The sequence below is a fragment of the Trichechus manatus genome, unplaced genomic scaffold (genome assembly GCF_000243295.1).
Source record: "Trichechus manatus latirostris isolate Lorelei unplaced genomic scaffold, TriManLat1.0 scaffold00245, whole genome shotgun sequence".
In the NCBI taxonomy this organism is placed as follows: domain Eukaryota; kingdom Metazoa; phylum Chordata; class Mammalia; order Sirenia; family Trichechidae; genus Trichechus; species Trichechus manatus.
This window is the reverse complement of record NW_004444181.1, coordinates 1,161,710-1,188,095: the sequence shown is the minus strand read 5'-3', so window position 1 is coordinate 1,188,095 and position 26,386 is coordinate 1,161,710. Positions and strand designations below refer to the sequence as shown.

At 39.0% G+C, this 26,386-nt stretch overlaps 1 protein-coding gene across 1 annotated transcript in view; it reads left to right on the top strand.

Moving 5' to 3' along the window:
* The first annotated feature begins 688 nt into the window (after nucleotides 1–688).
* Nucleotides 689–26,386, top strand: part of TTC3 (tetratricopeptide repeat domain 3) — a 62,965-nt gene continuing 37,267 nt past the window's right edge. The window contains 14 exon segments of the mRNA XM_023724418.1: nucleotides 689–2,434; nucleotides 2,437–2,495; nucleotides 3,126–3,206; nucleotides 6,438–6,550; nucleotides 9,318–9,438; nucleotides 11,316–11,438; nucleotides 11,946–12,047; nucleotides 13,607–13,699; nucleotides 14,357–14,421; nucleotides 15,933–16,069; nucleotides 17,191–17,514; nucleotides 21,041–21,292; nucleotides 24,190–24,236; nucleotides 25,430–25,486. Of these exon segments, the coding sequence (XP_023580186.1) occupies nucleotides 2,377–2,434; nucleotides 2,437–2,495; nucleotides 3,126–3,206; nucleotides 6,438–6,550; nucleotides 9,318–9,438; nucleotides 11,316–11,438; nucleotides 11,946–12,047; nucleotides 13,607–13,699; nucleotides 14,357–14,421; nucleotides 15,933–16,069; nucleotides 17,191–17,514; nucleotides 21,041–21,292; nucleotides 24,190–24,236; nucleotides 25,430–25,486 (1,632 nt within the window). The 5' untranslated portion in view covers nucleotides 689–2,376.

Genomic DNA, 26,386 nt, shown 5'->3' with positions numbered 1-26,386 from the left:
CTAATATAAATACTAACTTGATAATTATTTTAGCCAGAAGCTTAGCTAATGGTTAGCACTGCAAAATTATTTGCTTTACAGAGATTTCATATGAATATTAACTTTTAAACTTAATATTTTTAAAAGATTTAAATAATTTAGTAATTATTTTATTTAAACACTCAATTTCGTCATCCCTCTAGAGTCATTAAAGAGCAATCTTTTTATTCCAAAGGTTTGACCGTAGTCGGATAACTGTGTATATAAAGTTCTTTCTGTGGTATTTAGTAAGTGATGAAAAGTATACAATAACTTAGTAAGTGATGAAAAGTATACAATAACTTAGTAAGTGATGAAGAGTGTACATTAATGTGGAATGGAATACTTCTTTGAAAATATATAGGTCATTTTTAAATTCAGTTAATCTTGTAGGTTTATATAACACATATTTCACAAAGGACTGTTGGAATGAAGCATGTTTCAAGCTGTTTACTAAAACAGATTTGTGCTCATTTGCATGAAAGCAGAGGAGCCCGGCTCCTTCTGCCCAGCTGCTAGCTGAAAGGTTGACAGTTTGAACCCACCCAGCGCCAACTGGGAGAAAGAGCTGACGATCTGCTTTCATAAAGATTACAGCCTAGAAAACCCTGTGGGGCAGTTCTGCTGTCACATGGGGTTGCTGTGAGTTGGAATTGGGGCAGTTCTGCTGTCACATGGGGTTGCTGTGAGTTGGAATTGGGGCAGTTCTGCTGTCACATGGGGTTGCTATGAGTTGGAATTGATTCAACGGCACCGAACAGCGACAACAACCTGCTGGAGATATTCAGATTATGTTTTATTACATTTATTTTACTGACGCTAAAAACTGTGAAGGACTTATACAGAAAAGACAGCCTGTGAAGATCAAAAAGTTATTTAAATAAAAATGGTGGTTATTTTTGAACCTTCATTTGTTCACCGAAGGCATTTTTATTGAGGCCTGATGACGGTAAGAGAGACCAGGTGTTCAGTGGATGGGATCCAGCCTGCTCTCATGGTGCTGTATTGAGGGAATTTCCAATGGGAACAAGAGGATATATGGATCTGCTTTCTAGGATACAAAGATTAAAATCAAATCAGTTGTGGGGATAGCACATCATCTTCTATGTATTCAAAACCATATCTTAACAACATAAATATGGCTATAATTGAACTTTTTAAACAGTGTAACAAATACCAAGTTTTTACGTGAGCTGTTTTTTCCATGCGTACTCTGGGGAGAGTTCTCCTAGGTTTCGATTCATTGAATAGAAACCAGCAGGAAGCTTTTGTAAGCCAGACTGTTTTCCTTTCTGTGCTTTGTGCGGTGGAATCTCCTTTTGGATCTTTATCGTTAGGAACAGTGAGCATGTCACACACACATGGAATGGCGTAAAACTGTATGGCAAGGAGTTTGGAGATCCAGGCTTAAGTTCTAGTCTTGCCTCTAATCTCTGTGGAGCTTCTGTGACTTAATGCTGTTGCTATGTAGCTAAAATCTGAATTCAAATTATATGTGCATATTGTGTGTTCAAGTTGTAAAATTTTTCTCACTTTATTTAAGGTACGTTGCAGCAGTTTTGTTTTTATTTCCTGTGCTCCTTCTTTTGTCTTTAACCTGCTGACATCACTTCAGATATTTTTATCAAATTATATTCAGTTATAAGTTAGGCAGGAGCAGAACTAAAGATTGAAACAGCCATTCCCTGTTTAGAATTAAGATTTGTTCAGGGCACAATGGCAGTTGTTAAAGTCTGATAGTGATCAGTAAATCTATCGCTTGTTCTGACATATCTGATTGTACTCGTCTCAGCCAAACAATTTACTTATCTAAATGGCTAGTGTTCTTTATGTGCTGTTAAAATTTCAAAATACTGTCAGTTTAGTCTGGAAAAATGATCAAGGCTTATTAGCCCAATGTAACGTAGAATCAGCCACCCTTTCTTGTCATAGTAAACAGTAGAGGCATCGGAATCAAGAGAGTGAAGCAGTACCTTCTAATTTTCGCTTCAGGATGCTGTACTGAGAAAGGAATATAACGTATTAAAGGGTAGTTCAAGTTTTATTTAAATACGTTTTTATCAGTTAATCAAGTATTACTGCTCTGTGATGTACTTGGAGCCCTGGTGGCACAGGGGGTTAAAAGCTTGGCTGCTAACCAAAAACGGTCAGCAGTTCAAATCCACCAGCCGCTTCTTGGAAACCCTACCGGGCAGTTTTCTGTCCTATAGGGTTGCTGAGTCGGAATTAGCTCGACGGCAACAGGTTTGATTTTTTTGGGTTTTATGATGAACTTTGGCATCTTCAGTTTTAGACTAACAGTGTATAGATCCGGATTACTGAAATAGAACTTCTTTTTGGCAGGATTTTGTTACTTTAATGAAAATGCTGAAAGGCCTAATTCAAGATGGTTACACAGCCTTGTTGGACAAGCGGTGTTGCTGTGTGTACAGGCCTTTACACACTTGCTAAATGGTTTAGATCCTCAAAAAATAAAGGTAAAAGTGATGTATCGTAACTTATCGGCACCAGTGCGTCTCAGATGAATGTAGAAGAGGATCGAGGCTTTAACTCCATGGCATTAATAGGCCTTAGAACTTGCCAAGATCAGCTGAGTCTAATCCCGATTGTAAGAAGCAGGTAATGCTTCACTTCAGACTTTAAGGTTACATTCAATATGTGATCCGAGTTTATACTCTCTCCTTAGCACTTCTGGCCTTTTCCCTTATTAACGTTCTAAAGCAAGGCTTGGTTTAGTCGCATGTTTGCATCTAGAAGTATTCGCTCGGTAAATAAGTCTACAAGGCTGTAAGAGAACAGATAATCTTAGTCTGTCGCTAGTACCCACTTACATGCAAAATAATAAGATTTTATAAATTCTAATCTATTATGAGCCATAGTTCCCCAAGGAATTATGAGGTAATGATTCTGTTTTAAATACTTGATTACAATATAACTGCATATCTTCCCAAAATAAATTCTTCTAATTCTGTTTGTCCTTTAAACCAATCACATTGAAAAGTCAGATTTTTATGACACGTCTTTTATGGTTATGACTAGAAGGTTGGTATAGTGCCAGTTGGGCAGAATTGTGTACAGACTTTTAACTGGAGCGTTTTTATTGACAGCAATTGAACCTGGCTATGATCAACTATGTCCTAGTGGTCTACGGGCTTGGCCTCTCTCTCCTTGGAATAGGAAGGCCTGAGGTAAGATATGTAACAGAGGTAGCAGTTAAAATATTAGACATTGCCTTAAAAAGGCATTGCCTATACCCGTTGCCGTCGAGTCGTTTCCGACTCATAGCAACCCTATAAAGCAGATTAGAACTGCTCTATAGGGTTTCCAAGGAGCGGCTGGTGGGTTCGAACTGCGGACCTTTTGGTTAGCAGTCGAACTCTTAACCACTGCGCCTTTAGAAAATATATAAAAGTAGTTTTCCAGTTTTGGCTTATTTCTTCCCCTGTACTTTTTGGGTAATTTTATCTGAAATAGCGAAGATTCATTTAGTTGTTTCGTTTTTAGAAAGTTTAGTGTGTGTTCCTGTTAGAAAGAGCCTATGCCAGATAACCAGTAGGATTCTACTTTTTATTTGTATGAAAAGTAAAGGATCTAATGCATCGTGATAGATTTCATAAACATAATGTTGAGGGAAAAGGGAAGTTAGAGGACATAACAAACATTGTACCACTTAAGCACTATCTGAAGAGCCTACAGAACAATACATACATTATTTATGGATATCTGTCTCTCTTGTAAGCGTATAAAAACGTGGACTAGACCTACATCAAATGTAAGATAATGGTTGCATTTAGGGGTGGAGGGAGAGAAAGGGGCCTGGGAGGTTAAGAAAATAGACTTCAACTTTGTGTGTTATGCTGTTTTATTTTTAAAAAACTATGGCAAAAAAATGATAATGGTGACATCTACTAGTTCTGGGTGGTGGGTACTTGTGTGCATTACTATTTCTAGAGTGCAGGCTTCCTGTAGCCTCACCCGGTCACTGTACAGGTGTGGGCACACATAGCTTCCATTACTCTAGTTTTGCCTTACTCACCTGGAATGTTTACTTACCTGCCCTTTTCTGCATCATAATTTGCTTTCCGGGTTTTGAATTTCTATAAATGTTGACATGGCTCTGGATTGACCTCAGGTGTAATAGATTCTTTCTGCTAACCTAGACTCCAGGCTTCACTGGCTAAATGAAGGCTCATCCCTAAATTGCTACGTAATTAGGATCTACGTATTCTTTATGCTCCCCTCTTCCCGGCATTCCACAGTCCTGAGTCTCAGCATGTGCCATGCTTCTTTCCTTGTGCTTGACATGACAGGTGAATATCTACCCATAAGGGCTGTCCGGCTTTCTTTCCTAATAGGTTCTTGGGGACAGGGCTTCCTGATCTCAATTCCTCTGTTCTTTTTTTTTTTTTTTATTGTCGTACTTTAAGTGAAAGTTTAGAATTCAAGTTAGTCTCATACAAAAACTTATACACACATTGTTATGTGACCCTAATTGCTCTCCCTATACTGTGACATCACACTCCTCCTTTCGACCCCTGATTTCCCATGTCCATTCATCCAGCTCCTAACTCTCTCTGCCTTCTCATCTCACTTTCAGACAGAAGCTGCCCATATAGTCTCATGTATCTAACTTGAGCTAAGAAGCACACTCTTCACAAGTATCATTTTATGTCCCATAGTCCAGTCTAATCTTTGTCTACAAAGAGTTGGCCTCAGGAATGGTTTTACTTCTGGGTTGACAAAGAGTCCAGGGGCCGTGCTTCCAGGGATCCTCCAGTCTTAGACCATTAAGTCTGGTCTTTCCACTAGAATTTGAGTTCTGCACCCCACTTTTCTCCTGCTCCATCCGGGACTCTGTTGTGTTCCCTGTCAAGGCAGTCATTGGTGGTAGCTGGGCACCATCTAGTTCTTCTGGTCTCAGGCTGTTGAAGTCTCTGGTTTCTGTGGACCTTTCTGTCTCTTGGGCTAATGCTTTCCTTGTTCAGTTCCTCTCTTCTTGACAGAATAGTATATTGCGTTTCTTACCGTGTTTTGCCTCATCAGAATTGAAGAAACAGTTGATTACACTTGTGATTTACTGTAAAGTAGTGAGACTGATCTAAAAAACAAACAGGCATGGCAGAGCTTAGACATTTAAATGAATTTTGTCGTTTAGTGTAGGCCCTGAAGGAAGCCATCATTTACTCCAATACAGCCTTTGCTCCAAACATTTTTGGAAAGCCTCCTTTGGAACTTCCTCCAAGCTATTCCTTTTGGGACTGCATCAAAGCTGCTTTGTAGTGACATATCCCTTTTGACCCACTGCAGGGTTACCAGTATTGCTTAGAGCAAAGTATCTTTTGGATTTCCCCCTCTGTCCCCCCTTACCCCCCAAAAAAACATTCAAAGCACAGAGGTTTCCCGGTGTTGAGAATATTCAAAAGAAATGTACCATAAGCTCTGTAAAGCTTTTCCTAAAGAGCTGTTTTTAAGACAGCTATTTCTAAAACATTTTGGCAACATCATTGGAGTAATGCCTGTCCTTCCAGGGAGCAGCTCTTTCTCTAGTACATGTTATGTGTGGTTGCACCACAGTTAATCTCTTTAACACTTTCTAGTTCAGTAGTAGAATTCCTGCTTTCCATGCCAGAGACCGGGTTCAATTCTCGGCCAATTCAGCACTTCCAGAACAGCCATCACCTGTCTGTTAGTGGAGGCTTCTGTGTTGCTATGATGCTGAACATGTTTCAGCAGAGCTTCCAGTCTAAGACAGACTAGGAAGAAAGGCCTGGCAGTCTATTTCTGAGTGATCAGCCTGTGAAAACCCTATAGATCACAACAGTCTGGTCCTGTTGTGTTTTGGGTTACCATGAGTTGGGGCCAACTGGACAGCAGCTAACAACAACAGGAAGTGTTAGCCAGGAGTCCCTGCGTGGTGCATATGGTTAAAGTGCTTGGCTGCTAACAGAATGATTGGCAGTTTGAGTCTACCCAGACACACCTCAGAAGAAAGGCCTGGCAATCTACTTCTGAAAATCAGCCATTGAAAACGCTATAGAGCACAATTCTACGCTGACACACATGGGTCGCCATGAGTTGGAAGTGACTCAGCGACAGCGAGTACAGGTTTTACTGTTTACATACCGATCTCTCAGTGTGTGCTAGTAAATGAATGCCCAGTGGGCTGTTGTCTGACGTGTTTGGCTCCCACTTCTAATTCTCGAACAGAAATTGTTTGGTATGTCTTTGAATATCCATATGATCAAAATTTATGTAATTGCTAAGAAAATGAAAAGCAGAAGGTGTCATTTTACTATAGGAATTTTGAGATGTACGGTTACTTTTAATATTACACACACACACAAATCAACCTTTAGGTAAAATTTGTTCCAGCATTTCTCTTTTTGTGTAAATCATCATTGTTCTCATTGCTATTGAAGGAATTATCTGAAGCTGAAAACCAGTTTAGGCAGATTCTTGCATTGTACCCTAATGAAGGACTTGATTGTCTGGCCTACTGTGGAATCGGAAGCGTGTATTTGAAAAGAAACAGGTTAGTAGCAACCACACTACTTTAAGATCTGAGCTGATAAATGATTTAAAGTCTAATATATGGTATTAGACTTTATATAGATTTGAAGTCTAATATTCCTTTTCTGGAATTTTTAAAAATTTTTTTATTGTGCTTTAAGTGAAAGTTTACAATTCAGGTTAGTTTCTCATACAAAAATTTATACCCGTGTTGTTATGTGACCCTGATTGCTCTCCCTATACTGTGACAGCACACTCCTCCTTTCCACCCCTGATTTCCCGCGTCCATTCATCCAGCTCCTGACCCTCTCTGCCTTCTCATCTCAACCTCCGGACAGGAGCTGCCCATTTAGTCTCATGTATCTACTTGAGCTAAGAAGCACACTCTCCACGAGTATCATTTTATGTCCCGTAGTCAGTCTAATCTTTGTCTGAAGAGTTGGCCTTGGGTATGGTTTTAGTTCTGGGTTTACAAAGAGTCCAGGGCCATGTCTTCCGAGGTCCCTCCAATCTCAGTCAAACCATTCAGTCTGGTCTTTTTACTAGAATTTGAGTTCTGCACCCCACTTTTCTCCTGCTCCGTCAAGGACTCTCTGTTGTGTCCTTTTCTGGAATTATTTTGATGCTTTCTGTGTGGCACACGATTGGAATTGTGGCTTTGAAGACATGGCATTTTGTTACCAACATTAATTATTAAAGTAAGGCGAGTCTGTTCAGCTCCTGGTGTTTCCTGATAGCCAATCTAACAAGAACATCGATAACAAAATAACTTGACATGAAGGATTTAATATTTTTTTATCTTTTAATATATGTCATCTGTAAATAGTGACAATTGACATAAATTAATACTTTAAAAATCTGATTATATAGTGTTTTAGTTAAATACCTATTTCCAGAAAAATGCTGTATGGAAAGGGATTTAATAAGAAGTAATGTATGTTTGATTCCCAGCCAGTGCACCTCGCATGCAGCCATCACCCATCTGTCAGTAGAGGCTTCAGTGTTGCTATGATGCTGAACAGGTTTCAGCGGAGCTTCCAGGCTAAGGCAGACTAGGAAGAAAGGCCTGGCAATCTACTTCTGAAAATCAGCCAGTGAGCACTCATGGATCACGATGGTTCACTCTGTTGTGCATGGGGTCACCATGAATCGGGGGCCAACTTGATAGTAGCTAACAACAACAAACGTTCCAAGACATTATGGGTTAGGAGTAAAACTCTCTTCTCTGGACTTCTGTTATAGTTGGAATCCATCAAAGTTTAATATGTAACTGTTTTCTGAGTGTTTCATGTCTCTTGGTGTTGTCTCCCCAAATTGGCTATATGATCCTTTGGGGGCAGGATTATGTCTTGAACTTAAAGAAGAAAATCTTCCTGTTCCTGCCTCTTACACTTAATATAGGGGTAGGTATATTAGATTACTATATAGAGAAATAATTAACTGATGAATATTGTTCATAACTTTCATTGTCCTTAAATTTTCATCTTAACTTTTTAAGGGGAATTTTATAAGAGACCACTGGTACTCTCGGGAACCCAATCTTACGGGGTTCTTAGAGTCTCCTGTATAGATTTTTAAATATTTAAGAAAGTTGTTTTACTTCCTGGAAGTTACTGTCCGGCCAGGCTGGATTGTATTAAAGATCAGGTAGACACAGGGAAATTAAACATCTAGGGTAAATTGCTTAGGAAATACCTGCTTGATAAAAGTTGAATGCAGCGGTCATATGCGGATATCCACGTTGAATGCAGCGGTCGTATGCGAGTATTCACAAGGTCTAGGAAAGCAACATAGATGGTGAAGTAGATCAGTGTAACACAAGGGGGATCGTGATCACCTAAAACGTGCTTGCTGTGTCGAAAAGCATTTGCATTTAAATGTCCAAATAATGCGTATGGGTTAAGGTATGGGTTAAGCGGCTAATATGCTGGTTTTGGCCATTGTAATGTGCAGTTTCTGATTAAAAGTCGTCTCCAGTGGATGGTGGTCTAGCTTTCTGCAAGTGAATCTTTCTGTCCCCGTAGGCAAAAATAGATTTCAGTACTGGGAAATAATTTCAAGAAGGGAGAAAGCAAGAAACCCTCTTTCTTCTCTAGTCTGAAGAGAAGAACAAACTCTTGATTAACTTTATAATCTAGTATTTTAATATTCTTTTGTTGTGTGAACTCTGGGATATTGACATTTCTTTTTAAAGCCATGAACCAAGCCAGAATTAACATTTCATATTAATAGCTAAAGCAATCTAACTTTGTCAAAATAATTTACTCCTTTATGGTTGAAGGAAGATGTCCATAATACATGATCCTTTTTCATTTTTTTCAGTGAGAGTTTTTTTTTTGTTTTTCTTTTACTATAGATGCCCTAATAGAATCAAGTTTTTTAAAAATATTCCCACATTTATGATTAATTAATTGAAGTGGAGGGCCGTTGTTTCTCTACAAGAACTGACTTAAATTAGCTTAGTATATGAAACAAATAAAAATGAAACAACCAACTTACTGTTCAGTTTTCTATTTTAATTGTTTACCTTTAAAAGGCCTAGCGTGCCCCTCCCACATTGGAACCAATGTCCAGGGCCAAGTCGTGTTTAATTTATATTACTTTTATAGCAAACCGAAATAATGCCCCTTCTCCTTATTTTTAAGGAAAATATGGGTTACTCTGAATATTTCTGTCCTATGTTTTATAAAATTTACTCTCACTGTTAAGCATGAAATCTCTCTGTGACTTTGAATGAAAGTATCCTATCACATCTTTAATACTTACTCTGTTCGTAATTCTGGCTTTAGATTTTCAGAAGCTCTTAGCCACTTTCAGACAGCAAGAAATGTCATTAGTCGGCTCCTTGGAGTGTTAACTTGGCCCACAAGTAATGTGGTTATTGAAGAGACTCGGCCATCAAAAATAAGGGTAACTTTATTTCTGCAGCATTTCTTCCTAACTCTAGAAGCCCATCTGCATTAAACTAACTAAGGGATCAGAAGATAAAGAGGCACGAGTACTCGATCCCCAGGTCCCCCACATGCATTTCCCTTATTAAAGACTGACGAGAATCACTAATATTAACGAGTGTTTCCTATGTACCTTTCTGAATTTTTTTCTGAAATTTTTTTGTTTGTTTATTGTTGTAGTTTAAGTGAAAGTTTACATTTCAAGTTAGTCTCTTATACAAAAATTTATACATACATTGTTATATGACACTAATTGCTCTCCCTATACTGTGACAGCACACTTCTACTTTCTACCCCAGATTTCCCATGTCCATTCAACCAGCTCCTGACCCTCTCTGCCTTCTCATCTCACCTCTGGACAGAAGCTGCCCGTTTAGTCTCATGTATCTACTTGAGCTAAGAAGCACACTCTTCACGAGTATCATATATGTCACACAGTCCAGTCCAATCTTTGTCTGAAGAGTTGGCCTTGGAAATTGTTTCAGTTCTAAGCTGATAGAGAATCTGGGAGCCATGCTTTCCGAGGTTCGTCCAGTCTTAGACCATTAAGTCTAGTCTTTTTACTAGAATTTGAGTTCCAGGCAGGCACCTTTCAGGATAAACAGCTCGGAAGTGGTGGACCTTAGACTTGAATCTCGACATTCTGGCTCAGAGCATGTGTTCTGAAGTGTTATGTGTGTTGTTTGTACTTAGAGAAAAGCACAGCATCGCTGTTTGATCAGTTACTACAGTTAGTGAGACAGTACTTGAAGACCTGGAAAATAGGAATTTAATCTCATATCCGGGAGCATTTGCTAGTTCCGGAGAAAGTACATTATGTTTGAATTGACTGGGATGGGCCTTTTCTTGTAGTAAATCGTGGTGTGTACTTAGAATTTGCTTTTGATCAAAGCTTTTAAAAGCACAGAGGTCAGCCCTTACAACTCAACAATAAAAAAACAAGTAATCCAGTTAAAAAGTGGGCAACAGAACTGAGTAGATATTTCTGCAAAGAATATATACAAATAGACAATAAACACATGTAAAGATGCTCAACATCTTAGCTATGAGGGAAACACAAATCAGGATCGTTGGATTTTCCTGTCTTCATGCTAGGTTGAAATGGAGGCATAAACCAAAACCAAACCCGTTGCTGTCGAGTCGATTCCAACGCATACCAACCCTATATGAGAGCAGAACTGCCCCATAGGGTTTCCGAGGAGCGGCTGGTGGATTCAAACTCCCGACCTTTTGGTTAGCAGCTGAGCTCTTGACTACTGCCCCACTAGAGCTCCAGATGGAGGCATAGGGAGCTATTAATAATAAAAATTAAGCACTGGAAGCATAACATGAGGGGGCTTAAATGGCAACAGGCTAATTCCCCAGGTTGTGAACAAACACAGGTCCAGGGACTCAAAGAGACAGCTGAATGGGACTATTAGGATCCTAGGTGAAGTGACTTTGAAAAAAGAAGAGAATAGTAGAGTCCTCAGAGCTGTCCTCAGGGTCATTCTCACTTACTTGACTTTTTTCTAAATCTTTAAAGGAAGTTTCTAAGAACTATAAATTATAAAATGAGGTTTGATGATCATAGCGCTGGACATGATTTTGATTCTGACTCTAAAATCCTGAAAAAATGTTTTGTCCAATCCTTCCCTTTTTCCCCACCTCTCTCAACATGTGTTCATATTGGCGTCTTTTTAAAAGGACTTTTAAAGTTGTATGTAGTTTGTTCTTGGCTAAAAAAATTGAGTCATTCTTAAGCTGGAAATAGTGTGATGGCAAGAAGGCATCGAAATCACAAGCATTTTTATTAACTCATTAGTGTTACAATAATATCATTTATTTTTGTTTTAGGCACTGTTAGAAAGATTTATTGAAGAGTGCAAGTTCCCTCCAGTGCCAGAGGGCATTTGTTCCTATCACGATCACTGTGGATCTCTCAAAATCCAGATATACGTAACTGATCCAGACTTTAAGGTAACTAATGAACGTATAGTGGGACGTTGAATTGCAAGATCATGCCCTAATATGATCATGCCCTAGAATGAAAGCTGTAGATGGAGGCCCCCAGTTCTCTGGCTTACAAGCAGTTTTACATCCTCTTGTCCACTCCTTTCCCTGGACTGCTGTAGGTCTGCATCATCTAAAGAGTAAAGACCTTATTTATTCAAGAAGATAGTACCTGCCCACCATCCCACTCTCCCTGGTTTGTAGATCAGATGAAATCATGTTTATAAAATACTTGGTATGTTGTGAAGAATAATGCCGTTGTCAGCTGGGGACATGACTATATCACTCAAACTCTGTGTCCCTGGCACTGGACATTCTGGAGTCCAAAAGAGTTGTACTCCCCCAGGTGGAGATACAGTGTCTAGCTCTGCTGCCAGGTGAACACAGACAGCTCGCTCTCTTTATCTTAATACTCGTGTGTTGTGTGTGTGAAGACATCCTTAAAGTGTGAATAAAAATCTTTTGAAACCCCAGGGCTTTATACGAATCCTCTGTAGCCAAATCTGTAAGATTGAATTTCACGTTAACTGTTGGAAGAAGTTAAAAGCAACAAGCTACGGTGATAAACATGACAAGGTAAGACGTAATGTTGTCTGGATGTTTTTAGTGCACTTACTACATGTCGACTTCCCCCGCCCCCAAGAATCTTCAGAAGAAGAGTCTTAAGGGATTATAAATTTCTTCCTGAGCATTTTAGACATATTTAGAAAGTTTTAAATTAAAACTTAATACGAAAGTGGGAAATGAATTTTGGTGTTTATTTTATACAGTTATAAAGGTGGAGTACCCATAGAGTCATTTAATAAATTGTTTATTGTTTAACCGTCTTTTGTATTGAGTATGTTACGATTGAAAAGAAAAATTTAAATGTCTGATTTTAGAATATAGATCTTAAATTATGCGCTGATAATTTGAGTCCGTCTTTCATGTAATTACTCTAAAGTTTTGATGCAGACTTAGAGTCTCAAAATTGATGTGGTGATTTGAGCTAAGAAATCAGCTTAAATTTTGTGTTGCTGCTTCCCATTGAGGTTTCTGTTAATTACCAGGATGGATGTTGATTACCATTAGCTATATATACCTTGAGAGAAGGCACAATTTTATAATATTTGCATTTATAGAATTTTCTTTTCTGTGTAAGCTATGGGCTGTGGCACAGAAAATCTTTTTCTACATTGCAAAGGTTCATGTAGACCACTGCGTCTGTTGGAGTGAAAAATAAGGCAGTTGTTCAGGATCTCTGCTAGCGATAGGAATTATTCAAGTTTGGTAGAAATAAATCCTTATATTTTCATATAGTTAACTGGTGATAGGACCAAATTACTGTTGCCATTGAGTCACTACTGGTGTGTCTTTGTCTTACCTAAAATGAATTTCTTTAGCTGAACACACTCTCCCTTAGTGGTCTCATCAATGGTTTTCAAATACCCTCTGTAAATCAGTCGGAGCCCTGGTGGCGCAGTGGTTAAGCGTTAATGGCTGCTAACCAAAAGGTTGGCGGTTTGAATCCACCAGCCGCTCCTTGAAAACCCTATGAGGCAGTTACTCTTTCCTGTAGGGTCACTATGAGTCAGAACTGACTCGATGACAATGGGTTTGATTTGGGTTTTGGTAATTAGTCAGCTTTTGCTAGGATAGACTGAAGTAATACCCAGCCTAGATACCTTCGTGGTTTATGAGAAGAAAAGCTCATTTCCTGCTTATATTAACCTGTCCTGCAGTTGGGCAGTTGTTGACTGTGTTTGGGCTATAGCAGCTCTATTCTCTGGGGCTCTGTTCTTTGTTTCTAAATCACGGTTGAAGAGTGGCCCTTATGTGGAACGTGTTCTTGTGGCAGGAAGAGCAGTGGCCAGTCCATGCAGTGTTTCTTAAAGGGTTTACTTAGACGTGGTGTACGTCGTGTCTGCCCATTTCACACTGGCCAAAGCAGATCACAGGGTCAGCCCTACACTAGAAGTGTACTCCCCCTACGGGGAGGCTCTGAAGGTCACATAGCAATCAGCAGGGACCTCTGTTGTCTTCCTGAAGGAGGTTTTAGATCATGCTTTGACGGTTCTTGATGGTTAAAATGATATGCATGTATATAGCTGTATCCCCCGAGACATACATTCTTCTTTTTTCCCCAAACCATACAGGACTTTCTAAATGCAAGTTGCCTTACCCCTGACTGCCAAGGTGTCATCTGTAGGATTACCGTCTTCAACAGTAAAGGTGGTGTTAAATGTGAAGTAAGTATCTAGTAAGAGGGAAATCGTACTAAATTGATAACTAAAATGTTTATAGCTTTTAAAACATGATTTAAATTTGTGGAAGTCGTGTGGTGTGGCTCTTGTCTTTTCCCAGAAAAGAAATAGTTACTGAATTTAAGAAAATACAGGAAATAATAAGATAAAAGAATGCTTTGCTGAAATGAAACCCTCTCACTTTCTTTTATTTCCTAGTAGGAGAAGGAGGCTTTTTACATTTTCGTTTCATTGTGTTTACTCTTTTTTAATAACTTTGTTTTCTTACTCCCTGGTAAACTTTTGGGTACAGTGGAGGGTGTGGATTCTTAGGAGAGGGAAGAGTGTCATGAGGGATTACGTTCATTATGTGGGACTGGCGGAAGTGGGTAGTTGTAATGATACTTGTATCCGATCTTCTGCATAGTCTTAATTATTTTTATTTTTTGCCCCTTCCTGAAGTGTGTCTGCTCTCTTATTCCTCTTCTCAGTAAATTGTTTTGCTAAAGTTTTCTGGGCTCTTTTGTCTGGGTCAGAATGTCGTCACTGTTCTCTTTCAAACTGAACATTATGTGTGCTTCTGAAATACTTGTTACTTGTGATTTTGTGCTTTATGTCATGGGAGTATGAGACAACTTTTGGATGTCTTTGTTTTATTTAAAGTTTGAACACAAGGTCATAAAAGAAAAGGTTCCTCCAAGACCTATTCTGAAACAGAAATGTTCTAGGTAAGATTTTTAACAATCAGTTTCATGATGCCTCTTAGAGTATAGTTCATTAAATGCAGGTTTTTAAATTATGCTGCTTTTTAAATTGGCTTTGCGCACATACATGTATACATATGTCCAAAAAGTGGTTTTTAAATGAATTTTATGGGTTTTTAACTAATCTAGAATTGTTAAATACTCAAAACTTGAATCGGAAGCATTATTTGGTGGTTGAATTTGTAAGTAAAATTGTGACATTTAATGCTGTGAAGTTACATGTTTGATGAACAGATTTGATGTCTAGCTAAAAATTATATACAGGCAGTTTCCAGGTTACGAACCTCCAACTTAAGGACAACTTGTACTTGCCCTTTAATATTATATGAATTTGCTATTACTTTCAAATGAGTGAACCAGCTCCTACCCTACTCACAACCAATTCTTCATCACAGTCACCTTCACTTGCTGCACATACAACTTCGAAATCATTCGCAAGGCTTCCAGTCTTTTCTTACACTAAAACCAAAAAACGAAACCCGTTGCCACTGAGTTGATTCTGACTCATAGTGATCCTGTAGGACAGAGTGGAACTGCCCCCGTAGCGTTTCCAAGGAGCAGCTGGTGGATTCGAACTGCTGACCTTCGAGTTATCAGCCAGCACTCTTAACCACTACACCGCCAGGGCTCTGGTTCTTGTGCTAAAGTAAGGCTAAATAAGAACCGTATGCACCGGTTCTGACGTACCTGCAATATCAACTTAAAGACAGTTAGGAACATCTCCTTCGTAACCCGGGGGCTGCCTGTACGTAACTCAGTTGTTTAATTTCAAAAGCTTTTTTTCTCTTTATCTCTTTTCAGCAGCCATTTTGAATCAATGACCATTTCTTACTTTTGAAATACTCGGTGGAAATTATTTTCCTTTTTGTATTTTCTTGTTCAGATCAAATAATTCCAATCCATTTTTCTTTTGTTTTTGGTCCTGCTTTTGTTTTTTGTTCTAAGAGGTGATTTCTTTCTTTCTTTTTTTATTATTTGTAACCAAGAAAAAGCAAAAGAAAAGATGAGCAGAATTATTTGTTGAAGAGAATTCATCATAATCAGATCAACCAAATTCTGATGTGCTGAGCCATTTACTGGGATATGAAAATAATATTTTACTGTGAGATTGTTCTTTGAAATGAGCACTTACACATATTATCTTTCAGAGAAACTTGCACTATTCTTGTTTACATTAAGCAATAACTTATATACGTGGAAATAACATCTATACAGTCTATATATGCCATATCTAGTTAGAAGTCACTCAGTAATTGAGGTTCTTGTTGTGATGAAACAAATGCCCTTATTTTGCCTGAGTTGACCGACTGTGTCAACTGTTGTTGGTATTGAACAGAAGATGCAGGCCAAGTTGTAAGTAAAAAGGAGAACTTCTAACCTACTACTTGGAGAGTGGTTTCTACAATAGGCAAAGAAGAATAGTTTATTGAGCTTACGACAAAGGTGAATTATCACTAATCATAAATGTTTATCAGCCTAGAGAAGCTAAAAGAGAAAGAAGAGAAAAAATTGAAGAGAAAGATCCAAAAAGAAGAAGCAAAAAAATTAGCAAAAGAAAGACTGGAAGAGGACTTAAGAGAAAGTAATCCACCCCAAAATGAAGAGAAGAAAGGTATGCAGAATTTCAAGGCATTATAAGAATAATGTGCTCTTGTTTAGAAGTATAGATCCAAACATTCACATAAATATTGGCATATCTGATTGGGCATTATATTAATTGATACTGAATTGAAATGTAGATTTAGTTTAGCTTTTAAATACTCTCAATGTGTTTTATTACTCTCAGACAATGAGAAGGTTGGTGTAAAGAGTACTGTTTTGGAAGCAATACTCAGGGATTCAAAATACTGCCCTGCCGCTAACTCTGGGCAAAGCTTTGCCTCAGTTTCCTCATCTCTGACATGAAGGTGGAAATAATACTACCCGACCTGCTTATTGTGTGTTTGAAGTGCACTCTGCTATACATGGGTTTAAGTTTCAAATTCTCAAACAGTAAGTTAGTTACAGATTGTTTGGAATAACGCTGAGTTCAAATAAAAAGGCAGTTGAGAAAAGGTACTGTAGAGATTGCCCAGTCCAGCTCTCTGTTTTAAGCTCATCTTGCCATCATGCCCTGATCAACACGGAATGTCTCACTGGTAATTTTACTTATTCCTGTGTATGTAATGGTTGGTGTGTTTGCTTTCAGGCTTGAGTCGAAGTAAGTTTTCCTCATTTTCTATGGTTATTGTTATTTTTCCAAAATGAAATATTTTACTGCTTGCTGTCTTTATTTTTCATGTAGTATTCCATTAATGTTGAACAAATCAATCAAACCGATCTTTCCCACTGAATAATTTTTCAGTAAATATTTGTGTTTTAACTTTTCATACTTACTGACTAAACATGTTGACTATAAGCCTTAAGTAGTTGATGAGGCTGGGTTAGGAGTGTTGAAGGAAGTGACTTTATTTTAGAGGAGCTAAGGTTTTAGATGTTACATGATCAGCACAGAGTGGAGGACATAAGGCATTTACTTTTAAATGGTTTGGCTTCGTGTGAACTTTCATATTTTTTCAAAGGCATTTTTAAGTCTTTCATATTTCTTATTAAAAATTCCTGCGAAACATACAGAATGGTGTAACCGAGTCATATTTCATATTATTATGTGACGTACATTATTTCTAAGTTTACTTCTTTGCACATTGGGTCTCTTTGTCCCTTTCACTGACCACTGCTATTTATCCTCCGCAGCTGTAGAAAATGCTCAGGCTTGCCAGTTCTTTGATGACAGAATTCTACAGTGCATAAAGCAGTACTCGGAGAATATCAAATCCGGTATTCTCAATACTTCCACGCTTATGAAGGAATTGCTTTCTTGGAAAGTTTTAAGTGTAGAAGACTATACAACATGTTTTTCTAGCAGGAATTTTCTGAGCGAAGCAGTGGACTTTGTCATTCAACACTTGATTAAAGAAAATAATAGAGTAAAGACAAGAATATTTCTTCATGTTTTGAATGAGCACAAGGAAATAGAGCCCAAAGTAGCCTCCTGGATCGAGAAACTCAATGGCTTTGGTATGTCTCTTTATTCTGGAGACGGGTGGTTAGCAGAAACGATGAATATAGGCCTCTGGAGCCTTTTTCATTTTCCTGTTTTTGGAGTCCCTGCGTGGTACAAATGGTTAACAAGCTCAGCTGCTAAACCAAAGGGTTGGAGGTTCAAAGAGTCCACCCAGAGGGGCCTTGGAAGAAAGGGCTGGCCATCTGCTTCCAAAAACTCAGCCATTGAAAGTCCTGTGGAACACATTTCTACTCTGGCACACATGGGGCCACCATGAGTTTGGAATCAACTCAACGGCAACTGGAAAAAAAATCCTATCATTTTATGATTTTTTAAATGCAATATGGTTAAAAATACTGTTTCCTCCCCACTCACAATTTTTAGGTTATATGATATACATACTTCAGTATACTTTTTCAAAAAGTGTAAACGTAAGGAAGTTCAGTCAGTAAGAAAATCCGGAGCTGTATTATGCTAACCTCTATGTAGATGTATAAACTGTGAATATTTTAGGCAGTCTTTTGTAAAGTGCGCCTCTTGGAGTTTGCTTGCTCTGTGGTGCCCTTTGTTTAGAGAGAAAAAGAATCTAAAATTCAAATTCTTAATGAAAATTTGAGAGCAGAGAGTGGATGGGACCAACTGGTTAGCATCACCCAAGGCAAATCTGTGTGTAAGGATTAAGAGAAAAATACCCCAGGTTTGACCTAGGCTTGTGAATCACCGGATTATGAAACTCTGTTATTCTGATCTGACTTTTCTGTTTTGACTGGGAGAAGGGAAGGCTGAGGAAGACCTCCTAGCAGGCACTTTGCAGAAGGCTGCACAGGGACTGCAGAAGGCAGCCCCAGAGAGAGCCTTTGGCTGTCACTAGCCTCACTCTCTCTGGGCACCTACCAGGGCCCTGATTATCTCGGTGACCATGTGAGCAACTGGCCTAGTTCAGTGAACAGCTTTGTGGGCAGCTGGCAGACACGAGGCTAAAGGGAAAACAGCAGGAGCAGGCCTTTACAGCAGCATCCCAGAGACTGGGCCTGCCAAGCCTGTGAGAGCCAGCTCCTCCTGCCTGAGATTTTATAGACATAGGGACTATTCGAATTCTAGGGCTTCAGAGGATATATTTGTAAATTTTTGTCCATAGAGGAAAAGGTAAGATGGCAGCAAGCTTGGTATAGATAATTAAATGTTCCTGCTTTGAGCATAGGTCTCCATGGGCTTGTGGTCCCAGAAAATTACTCTTAAGCCATAAACTTGTCACTGTAATCTGTTAACAAAAAGATAAGTAAGTAATAAAGTTATCTTTTACTTCAATCTCTTTTGGAAGAAAGCCTGGAGGAGGAGGAGGAGGAGGCTCGTCTGGGTTATGCTACTTGGGCAAGAGTGCCACCTAGTGTTCATTCCAGTAAACTGCAGTATTTTAGCCATACAACTCCCCAACAGAAAAATATGTATCTGTCCTATTGATATAATTCATGTTTACTCTGAAAAGTAAAGGTGTCAGTTTAATAAGTATGTAGGGGTACTATTTAAAGTTGAAATTTCTATTTAAAAGTTGTAAAATGAATCCAGGCATTTTAATTAATAGGCTTTACTGTAGCCCAATGTAAAGTTCACCTTATTACCCGACGCCATGGAGTCAATTCCGATTCATAGCTACCCTAGAGGACAGCGTAGAACTGCCCCCGTAGGATTTCCAAAACTGTAATCTTTGTGGAAGCAAATTGTCATGTCTTTCTCCCGCAGAGCCGCTTCTGGGGGTGAACCACCGACCTTTCAGTTACCAGCCAAGCCCTGTGTCACCACCAGGGTTCCTGCTTTTTATTAAAAGCAAGCAATTTCCAATTCCTGGAATTTTACTTCCTTCTCACAAAAAATCTATCCAGTGGAGTCACATCATATACAAATTCAGCATCAAGCCCAAGCCCATTGCCGTCGAGTCATTTCTGACTCATAGCAACACTTTAGGATAGAGTAGAACTTGCCCCGCAGGGTTTCCCAGGAGTGCCTGGTGGATCTGAACTGCTGGCCTTTTGGATAGCAGCCATAGCACTTAACCACTACACTACCAGGGTTTCCAAATTCAGCATGAGAGAGGTCAGTTTACATGCTCAGCAAAAGAAAAAAGACAACTAGCATGAGCACAAATGGAAAAAATGTACATTTCAGCGGAGGGTGTGATCTGTCATCCTTCCCCTGACCTGGCACATGTTCTCACGTGACCCTCGTTGTTAATAGTTGCCATGGAGTTGATTCCAAGTGTGTTACAGAGTAGAACTGCTCCATAGGGTGTTCTTGGCTGTAACCTTTACAGAAGCAGATTGCCAGACCTGTCTTCCATGATACTGCTTAGTGGGTTCGAACCTCTAACCTATAGGTTAGCAGTTGAGCACAACCATTGGTGCTACCCAGGGACCTGATGTGAGCCTTAGATGGGAGATACGAATATGATATTTCTTCATCAGTGGTTCCCGAAAACCATCATTGTAGTTAATGAGTATTTTATGTGATGATTCGGTGTTCAAAGATACTAACCTTCATGCAACATGACCTCTAAGTATAAGCTAATGATTTTGTCTGGAAGAAACAGCAGTCCAAGGTAATTTTGACTCTGAGCAGTCTCTGCTTCACTCGCTGACTTTAATGCTAAGGCCCATGGAAGAGGTGGCCGTGCTGTGTTAGAGGCGTGATGGAGTCATTGAGTAGAGCCCATCTTTGCCTTTTGGTGACTGTGTTAGTAGGAGTAGGAGTTCACCAGCCTTTCATCAGTAGTGTATGAGGTTGTAGCCACCTCCTTTTTTGATTTGGAGAAGCAGGCATAGTGATGCCGTGATTTTTACAGAGGAGGGTAAGGGGCAGTTGGTGGCAGGGGAGGGACTTGCCTGTCCCCTGTATTAATGGCCTGCTTTTAAAGCTTTGACGTATTTTGTTACTATAGAATATATGTGGAAAACATCGTAAACTTTTCCTAGTTTGTACTAATTGGAGTGAAACTCATTATGAATTAGGGAAAAAGTTATTGTTATAGAGTATTTTTAAAGGATGTCCCTAGGTGGCGCAAACGGTTTGTGCTCATCTGCTAACCTAAAAGTTGGTGATTCGAACCCACCCAGCGGTACTGTGGAAGAAAGGGCCTGGCAATCTGCTTCTGTTAAGATTACAGCCAAGAAAACCCTAGGGAGCACAGTTCTACTCTGTAACACACATGGAATCGCCATGAGCCGGAATGACTGGATGGCAGCTAACAACGACATTATTAAAGGAGTTTAATGCACTACTTTCATCTCTTAAGTCTAATAAAGAGAACTGTAGTGATAGTCTTATTCAGTTAATAGATAAGACTTAATTGTAATTAGCATATCAGTATTAAATTGTGTTTATAAAATGCATAACAGCTTGAACAAGTTTGTTCCAAGTATTTAAATATTTTTCCTGAAAATGTAAGCCGACTATAATGGAACTGCTTTTAAAAGTTGTGACACTGAATGTGATTTTATAGTAAATAATTTTTCTCTTCTTCTGACTTGGGTTTTGTTTTTATTACAGGTTTAACTGCCGCAGGATCTTTTCTTACTCGTCATGAGGCATCTCTTAAGGACCTTGATTTTACCATTTTGAGTATTCTCTGGAATGAGAAATACGGTCACAAACTAGGCTCTATAGAGGGAAAGAAACTTGAATATTTCTATGAGCCGACATCACTGAAGGAAGCACGTTGCTTAATATGGCTGCTAGAAGACCACAGAGAGAAGTTTCCAGCAATGCATAGCGCTTTAGATGAATTCTTTGATCTATTAGGTACGTGGACCAAGTTTAGATTTATTTATATCTAGTCTTAGAAAAAAGTGTTTGAAGGACTTAGTTTATTTAAATACTTAATAAGGAAAATAGTAAAAAATTAGTTATACAGTTGGCTTATTTAGGGGAAAAAGTTAGTGGTTGAGAATAGTGATTTTTTGATGTGAAGCTTGTTTTACTGTGTAAAGCTCTAAGTTTTGTAGAGATGTTCAGATGGGTACATTCCAGTAACCACACACCATACTTTTACCATCTTAGATGTTCAGAGTGATGGCAAAGATTGCATTTTAAATGGATGGCGTTTATTAGCGATGGATAAATTTTTAGCTTTCAGGAAAACATTGGAATGTGGAAGGAGGTGGTGCTTGCAGAATCTAGAACAGATTACATTTGTTTTAGGGGGAATATTATAGCACAAGGAGTCAGGAAAAGTAGGCTGTGGTTCAGTCTTGCCAAATTCAACTCATTAAAAACTTTGCATGTAGTCCTACTGCTTCAGGGCCCTCTGTAGGTGTTAACAAGGAATTCAGAAAAGCTTAAGATAGTCCTCAAGGAGCTTGTTTCTAGAAAAGGGAACAAGATGAGTGCACAAATAATTGTAATATGGTGGTAACCTCAAGAGGAAAGGACAGAGAAAGTGCTGAGTAAGGGGTTCAGAGGAAGAATGGAGCCCTGGGCACTCTTCCTGTGGGAGGGGAGGGCCTTGCTGCAGGGCTAGAGGGTGAGATGGGTGTGAACATTGAGTGGAATTGAACAGGTGGATGTCGGGGAATAAAGAGGTCGGGTGGAGGGGAGTCATGGGGGCACACTGGAGAAATGGCATGGAGTCCAGTTTGGTGGAGAATAGGATACCAAAAAAAAAACCCAAACCTGCTGCCATCAAGTCAATTCTGACTCATGGTAACCCCCTTTGTTACAGAACAGAACTGCTCCATAGGGTTTTCTTGGATAACTAGCAGTTAATTCCTTAGTGTCTTTTAATTTTAGTTTCCTCATCATTAAAATGAGAGGATTTTGACCAAATAATCCTTTGGCCTCAAAATTCTAATATTATTAGATTCTAAATTAATTTTAATTTCTTATATTTGGTACTACATCTATGTTTTATGATAACCCTTCCCCCTACCTCTTTCCCTCAGCATCAGAAGTCAGCTTTACTATTATCAGAAGTTAGACTTTAAAATTTTATGCTCCTTGTTTTAAAAGGTACATTAAAAGGTCCAAAAGTGTCACCCATTATAAACTTGAAGTGCAGTGTAAGGGACTGACAGTGACAAGCTTAGTAATGTTGTGGTTCTCAGGAAAGAGCACACTCAACTATAGATGGCTTTATTTTTCCAGGATTCTGCTCCATGACTGGAAGGTGGCACACTACCTGGTAGCCTGACTTTATTGCCATCAGTTTGCAGCTGCTGGTAATAAAATGCTGTTCTGGGATGAGCTTACAATACCCGATGCATGCTGGGATCACACAGCGGGAGAACTAAAAAGGACACAGTTTGCTCTGAGTGTGCATTCTGCCTGATACTGGTGCTCTATGCCTAAAGCACACAGTCCATCAGCTGTGACTGTTTCTCTGCTCTTAGTCATAGAGCTGGAAGCCACCAACCCAATGACTGCCAGCACTGCAGGTTTTCAAGTCCAGTAGTGCACCTCCAAGCCCTGCTTTCCACCCTCACCCCAGATGTCTCAATTTTGTCTTTTCATTTAAAAGAAGGATTATATTTCTTAATGCTTTTCGGAATCCACTGATTTTATAAATAGGGGTGTTCAGTAATGTCATCAGTGCTATGAAAATTGGGAGCCTGACCTCCCTTCTGAACTCTGGGTGCCTATTTCCCTACTGACATTTCTGTGTTGCAGCCAGCAGGCCCCTTAAACACAGCATGGCTAAACCCACTTAATCAGAAACCTGTTTTTCCTCAATTCGTCTTCTTTAATACCGTCTTTGTATATCTAGCTTTTAATAGGAAACCCTGAAGTTAATCTTGATTCCTTTTTCCTGCTATACCAATCTGCACCTATCTAGTTTGCCACCAGTCCAAGTAAGCTTTGTCTTTGATTTGTCCTTTTCTGTCCATCTCGACTGCTGTAGGCTAGAACCTTCTTTCCATGATTAGACTATTGCAGTAGCCTCCAGACTGGCCTCCATGCCTCTAGACCATCCCACTCCAAATCTTTGTCCTCTATTGCTACTATAAGTTCTTCTAGAACATCTGTCTGATCCTCTGACTACTCTTGGGGAAATGTTTTCTTAGCTTTGCCAACACGATAAATTCACCAGGTTCATCTCTCCAGGTTCATTATCAATCACTCTCTCCCATCTACACTCTAGGTATATACCCTACTTCTTCTGCGCCTAAGCCTGCCTGTGCATCCTGCCTCCTGCCTTTGCTCATGCAGTTCCTCCAGACCCTGCCCACTCTCCTTGCTCATTTCAAGTCAAACTCCCATGTCCTCTCCTGCCCAAGGTCCTCCCTGACCCCTCCTTGGGCCTTTTGCCCTTGAAGATTTTATTACTCTTTCATCGTCCTTCCCATTGTGTTTTACTGTGGCACGTAGCACCCAGAGTTGTAGCTGTTTGCCTGTTTGTCTTTTGTCTGTTTTATGCATCTCTGTATTCCCAGCGCCTAGCATAGAGTTTGGCACATAGAAAATGCTCAAATTATGCTAAATTGGATTGGAATTTTTTGGTTTTCTGTGGTTGGTTTCCCATTTAGTTACCCATCCTCCCATTCTTCCTTGGTTTCTAAATTAAGCATGTGTCAAAGCCAAATTAAGAGTAGAACACATTCTATGTTAGTAGTATCTGGGGTAGTTTTCTTGAAGGCTCTGGTGTATTGTATGGCCATGTGAATATTTTGTTTCCTCATGAAATCCTCGGTATCTTTCTACAGACAGCAGCTGCACTGTGCTAAGGAAACAGGACAATAATGACTCAATGGTAAGTGATCTGATCAATTCCAAAACCAAAAAAAATGGTTGCCATTGAGTCAATTCTGACTCATAGTGACCCTGTAGGACAGAGTAGAACTGCCCCAAAGGGTTTCAAGGAGTGGCTGGTGGATTTGAACTGCTGACCTTTTGGTTAGCAGCCCTAGGCCTTAACCATTGTGCCACCAGGGCTTGAAGGTCAATTCCAGTGCTGTGTTAAATGCTAAGGGAAGAAAGGAGGACCCACACCAGTGTTTGTTTACATCACATTCCAGAGCCAAACTCGGAGGACTTCTGGATAATGTTTACTGTTTGACTAGAAAGTTTAATCCCAGCCTTCTTGGAATTGGCCCAATAATCACCCAATTCTGAGGCTTAAATTAGAACAATGCCCATAAACTCTCAAAATAAATGTTAGTGTTAAAAATAGGAAAGGAAGAGTTCTTGAGTTCTGGTATACAACTGAAAAGTTATCTTCAATGATTAAAATGTTAATGTTTTGTTCTGTAAGGAAAACAAAGGGACTTTGTTTTGAGCGGCTCCAAATTGAGTTGAAGTTAAAACAATCCCAGAAGTGTTTTTCATTGTAAATTGTCGTTGGCCTTTATCCTTTCTGGCAGTTCGGGAATTCTTCATTTTAGAAAAGTGATTAAATTGAGAAAAGAAAGGCATTGTGGCAGTTTTCAAAGAGAAAGACAGTTGTTTGCTGATTTTCAGGATCAAGTTATCTCAATTGAAGTTTTATCTTAATCTCCTTTACCTCATATTGCCCCTATAACTATGGAAGCACAGCTAGCATCTCTGTGGGAAGGTAGATGCTTCTAAATTCACTATTAACTGCCCCAGTGTCTCGCCAGGTGCAGAATGCCCAGTAAAAGGAGTATTGTAAAAAATGTGTGTAATCAGAATTACTTTAAAAATCTGATTAATTACTTGAAATAACATCAGCACTGCTGAAAATAAGTTTAAAATTTTGGAACAGTTCAATTTGAGTTATAACATTACACATCATTAGACTTTTTCTTATTTTCTATTATAAATCATAATGCTTGGGCTGAAACATTGTGATGTTATTTTTATTAAAACATTTTATGTACTTCTAACTTAGGACTAGTCTCTGGAAATCAGTATGATTTCTTTATATTGAGCTTCAAAATGCTGTTGTTTGAATTTTCATTGATAATTGTTTTCTCTATTTTTCAGTATGTTACTCCAAAGGCGAAACACAAAGGCAAGAAAAAGAAGCCAAAAGATCTAAAGGTATGAAGTATTTTCTATATTAATTCTTGTCCAGACTGGCCAAAAAAAATAATTGGCTATGCAAATTAGAATTAACCAATCCTTGGGATGTTTTGAAGCATTTTGTAGAGAAAATTTCTAGGCTTTATCCTACAGGTATTTTGGCAGCCTTTTACATTTTTTAAGGGAATTTAAGGTTCATATAATATGTAAATAACTCTTGAAAGAGACTTATTCTTTGTTGGCCTTTTTATTTTCTAGGTATTTCCCAGTGAAAACATGACCATAATGTAGGATTCTGTGTGGGTGGTCATAGAGCAGAGTGGCCAAGAAGGCTTTGGTGTCAGGCAGACCTGGGCTCATAACCTGATTCTACAAGTTACTAACTGCGCCAGTTATTTGACTCTGCTGTGCCCTGGTGTTCTCACCTGTATAACAGGAGTAATATTGATACCTATTATTAATAACTCATAACGTTATTGTGCTTAGGTACTCTGAAACACATGGTTAGAATAGCCTGGATGGCAGCTAGGTTGGTTTTTATTATCACTGTTACTAAACTGAATTTTATAGGGAAAGAAAGCAGAATAATAGTTTCTAGTATTCAGAAAGCTTTTGTTGGGATTATTTCTATTGTTCAAATGTTTATTATCTAAAGTATTCAAAATAAAATAAATAATAATTATCATAGCAGAATCTTGGAATTGATTTTTTCCTCTCCCCTGAGGCTCTACTCCAAGCCCCTGAGTTAACTAGAGCATCGTTTTTAAGTTTCATGGTGGGTTCTTCATTGCTCGTTGGGGGGCGGGGGAGGGGGGCTGGTCATTAGGGGAACCTGAGTAAGAGAGAGGGAGCAAGTATTAGAGAAAGATGACCGCAGTTTATAAATTCCAATAAAAGTTATCTTTCATTTTTCATTAT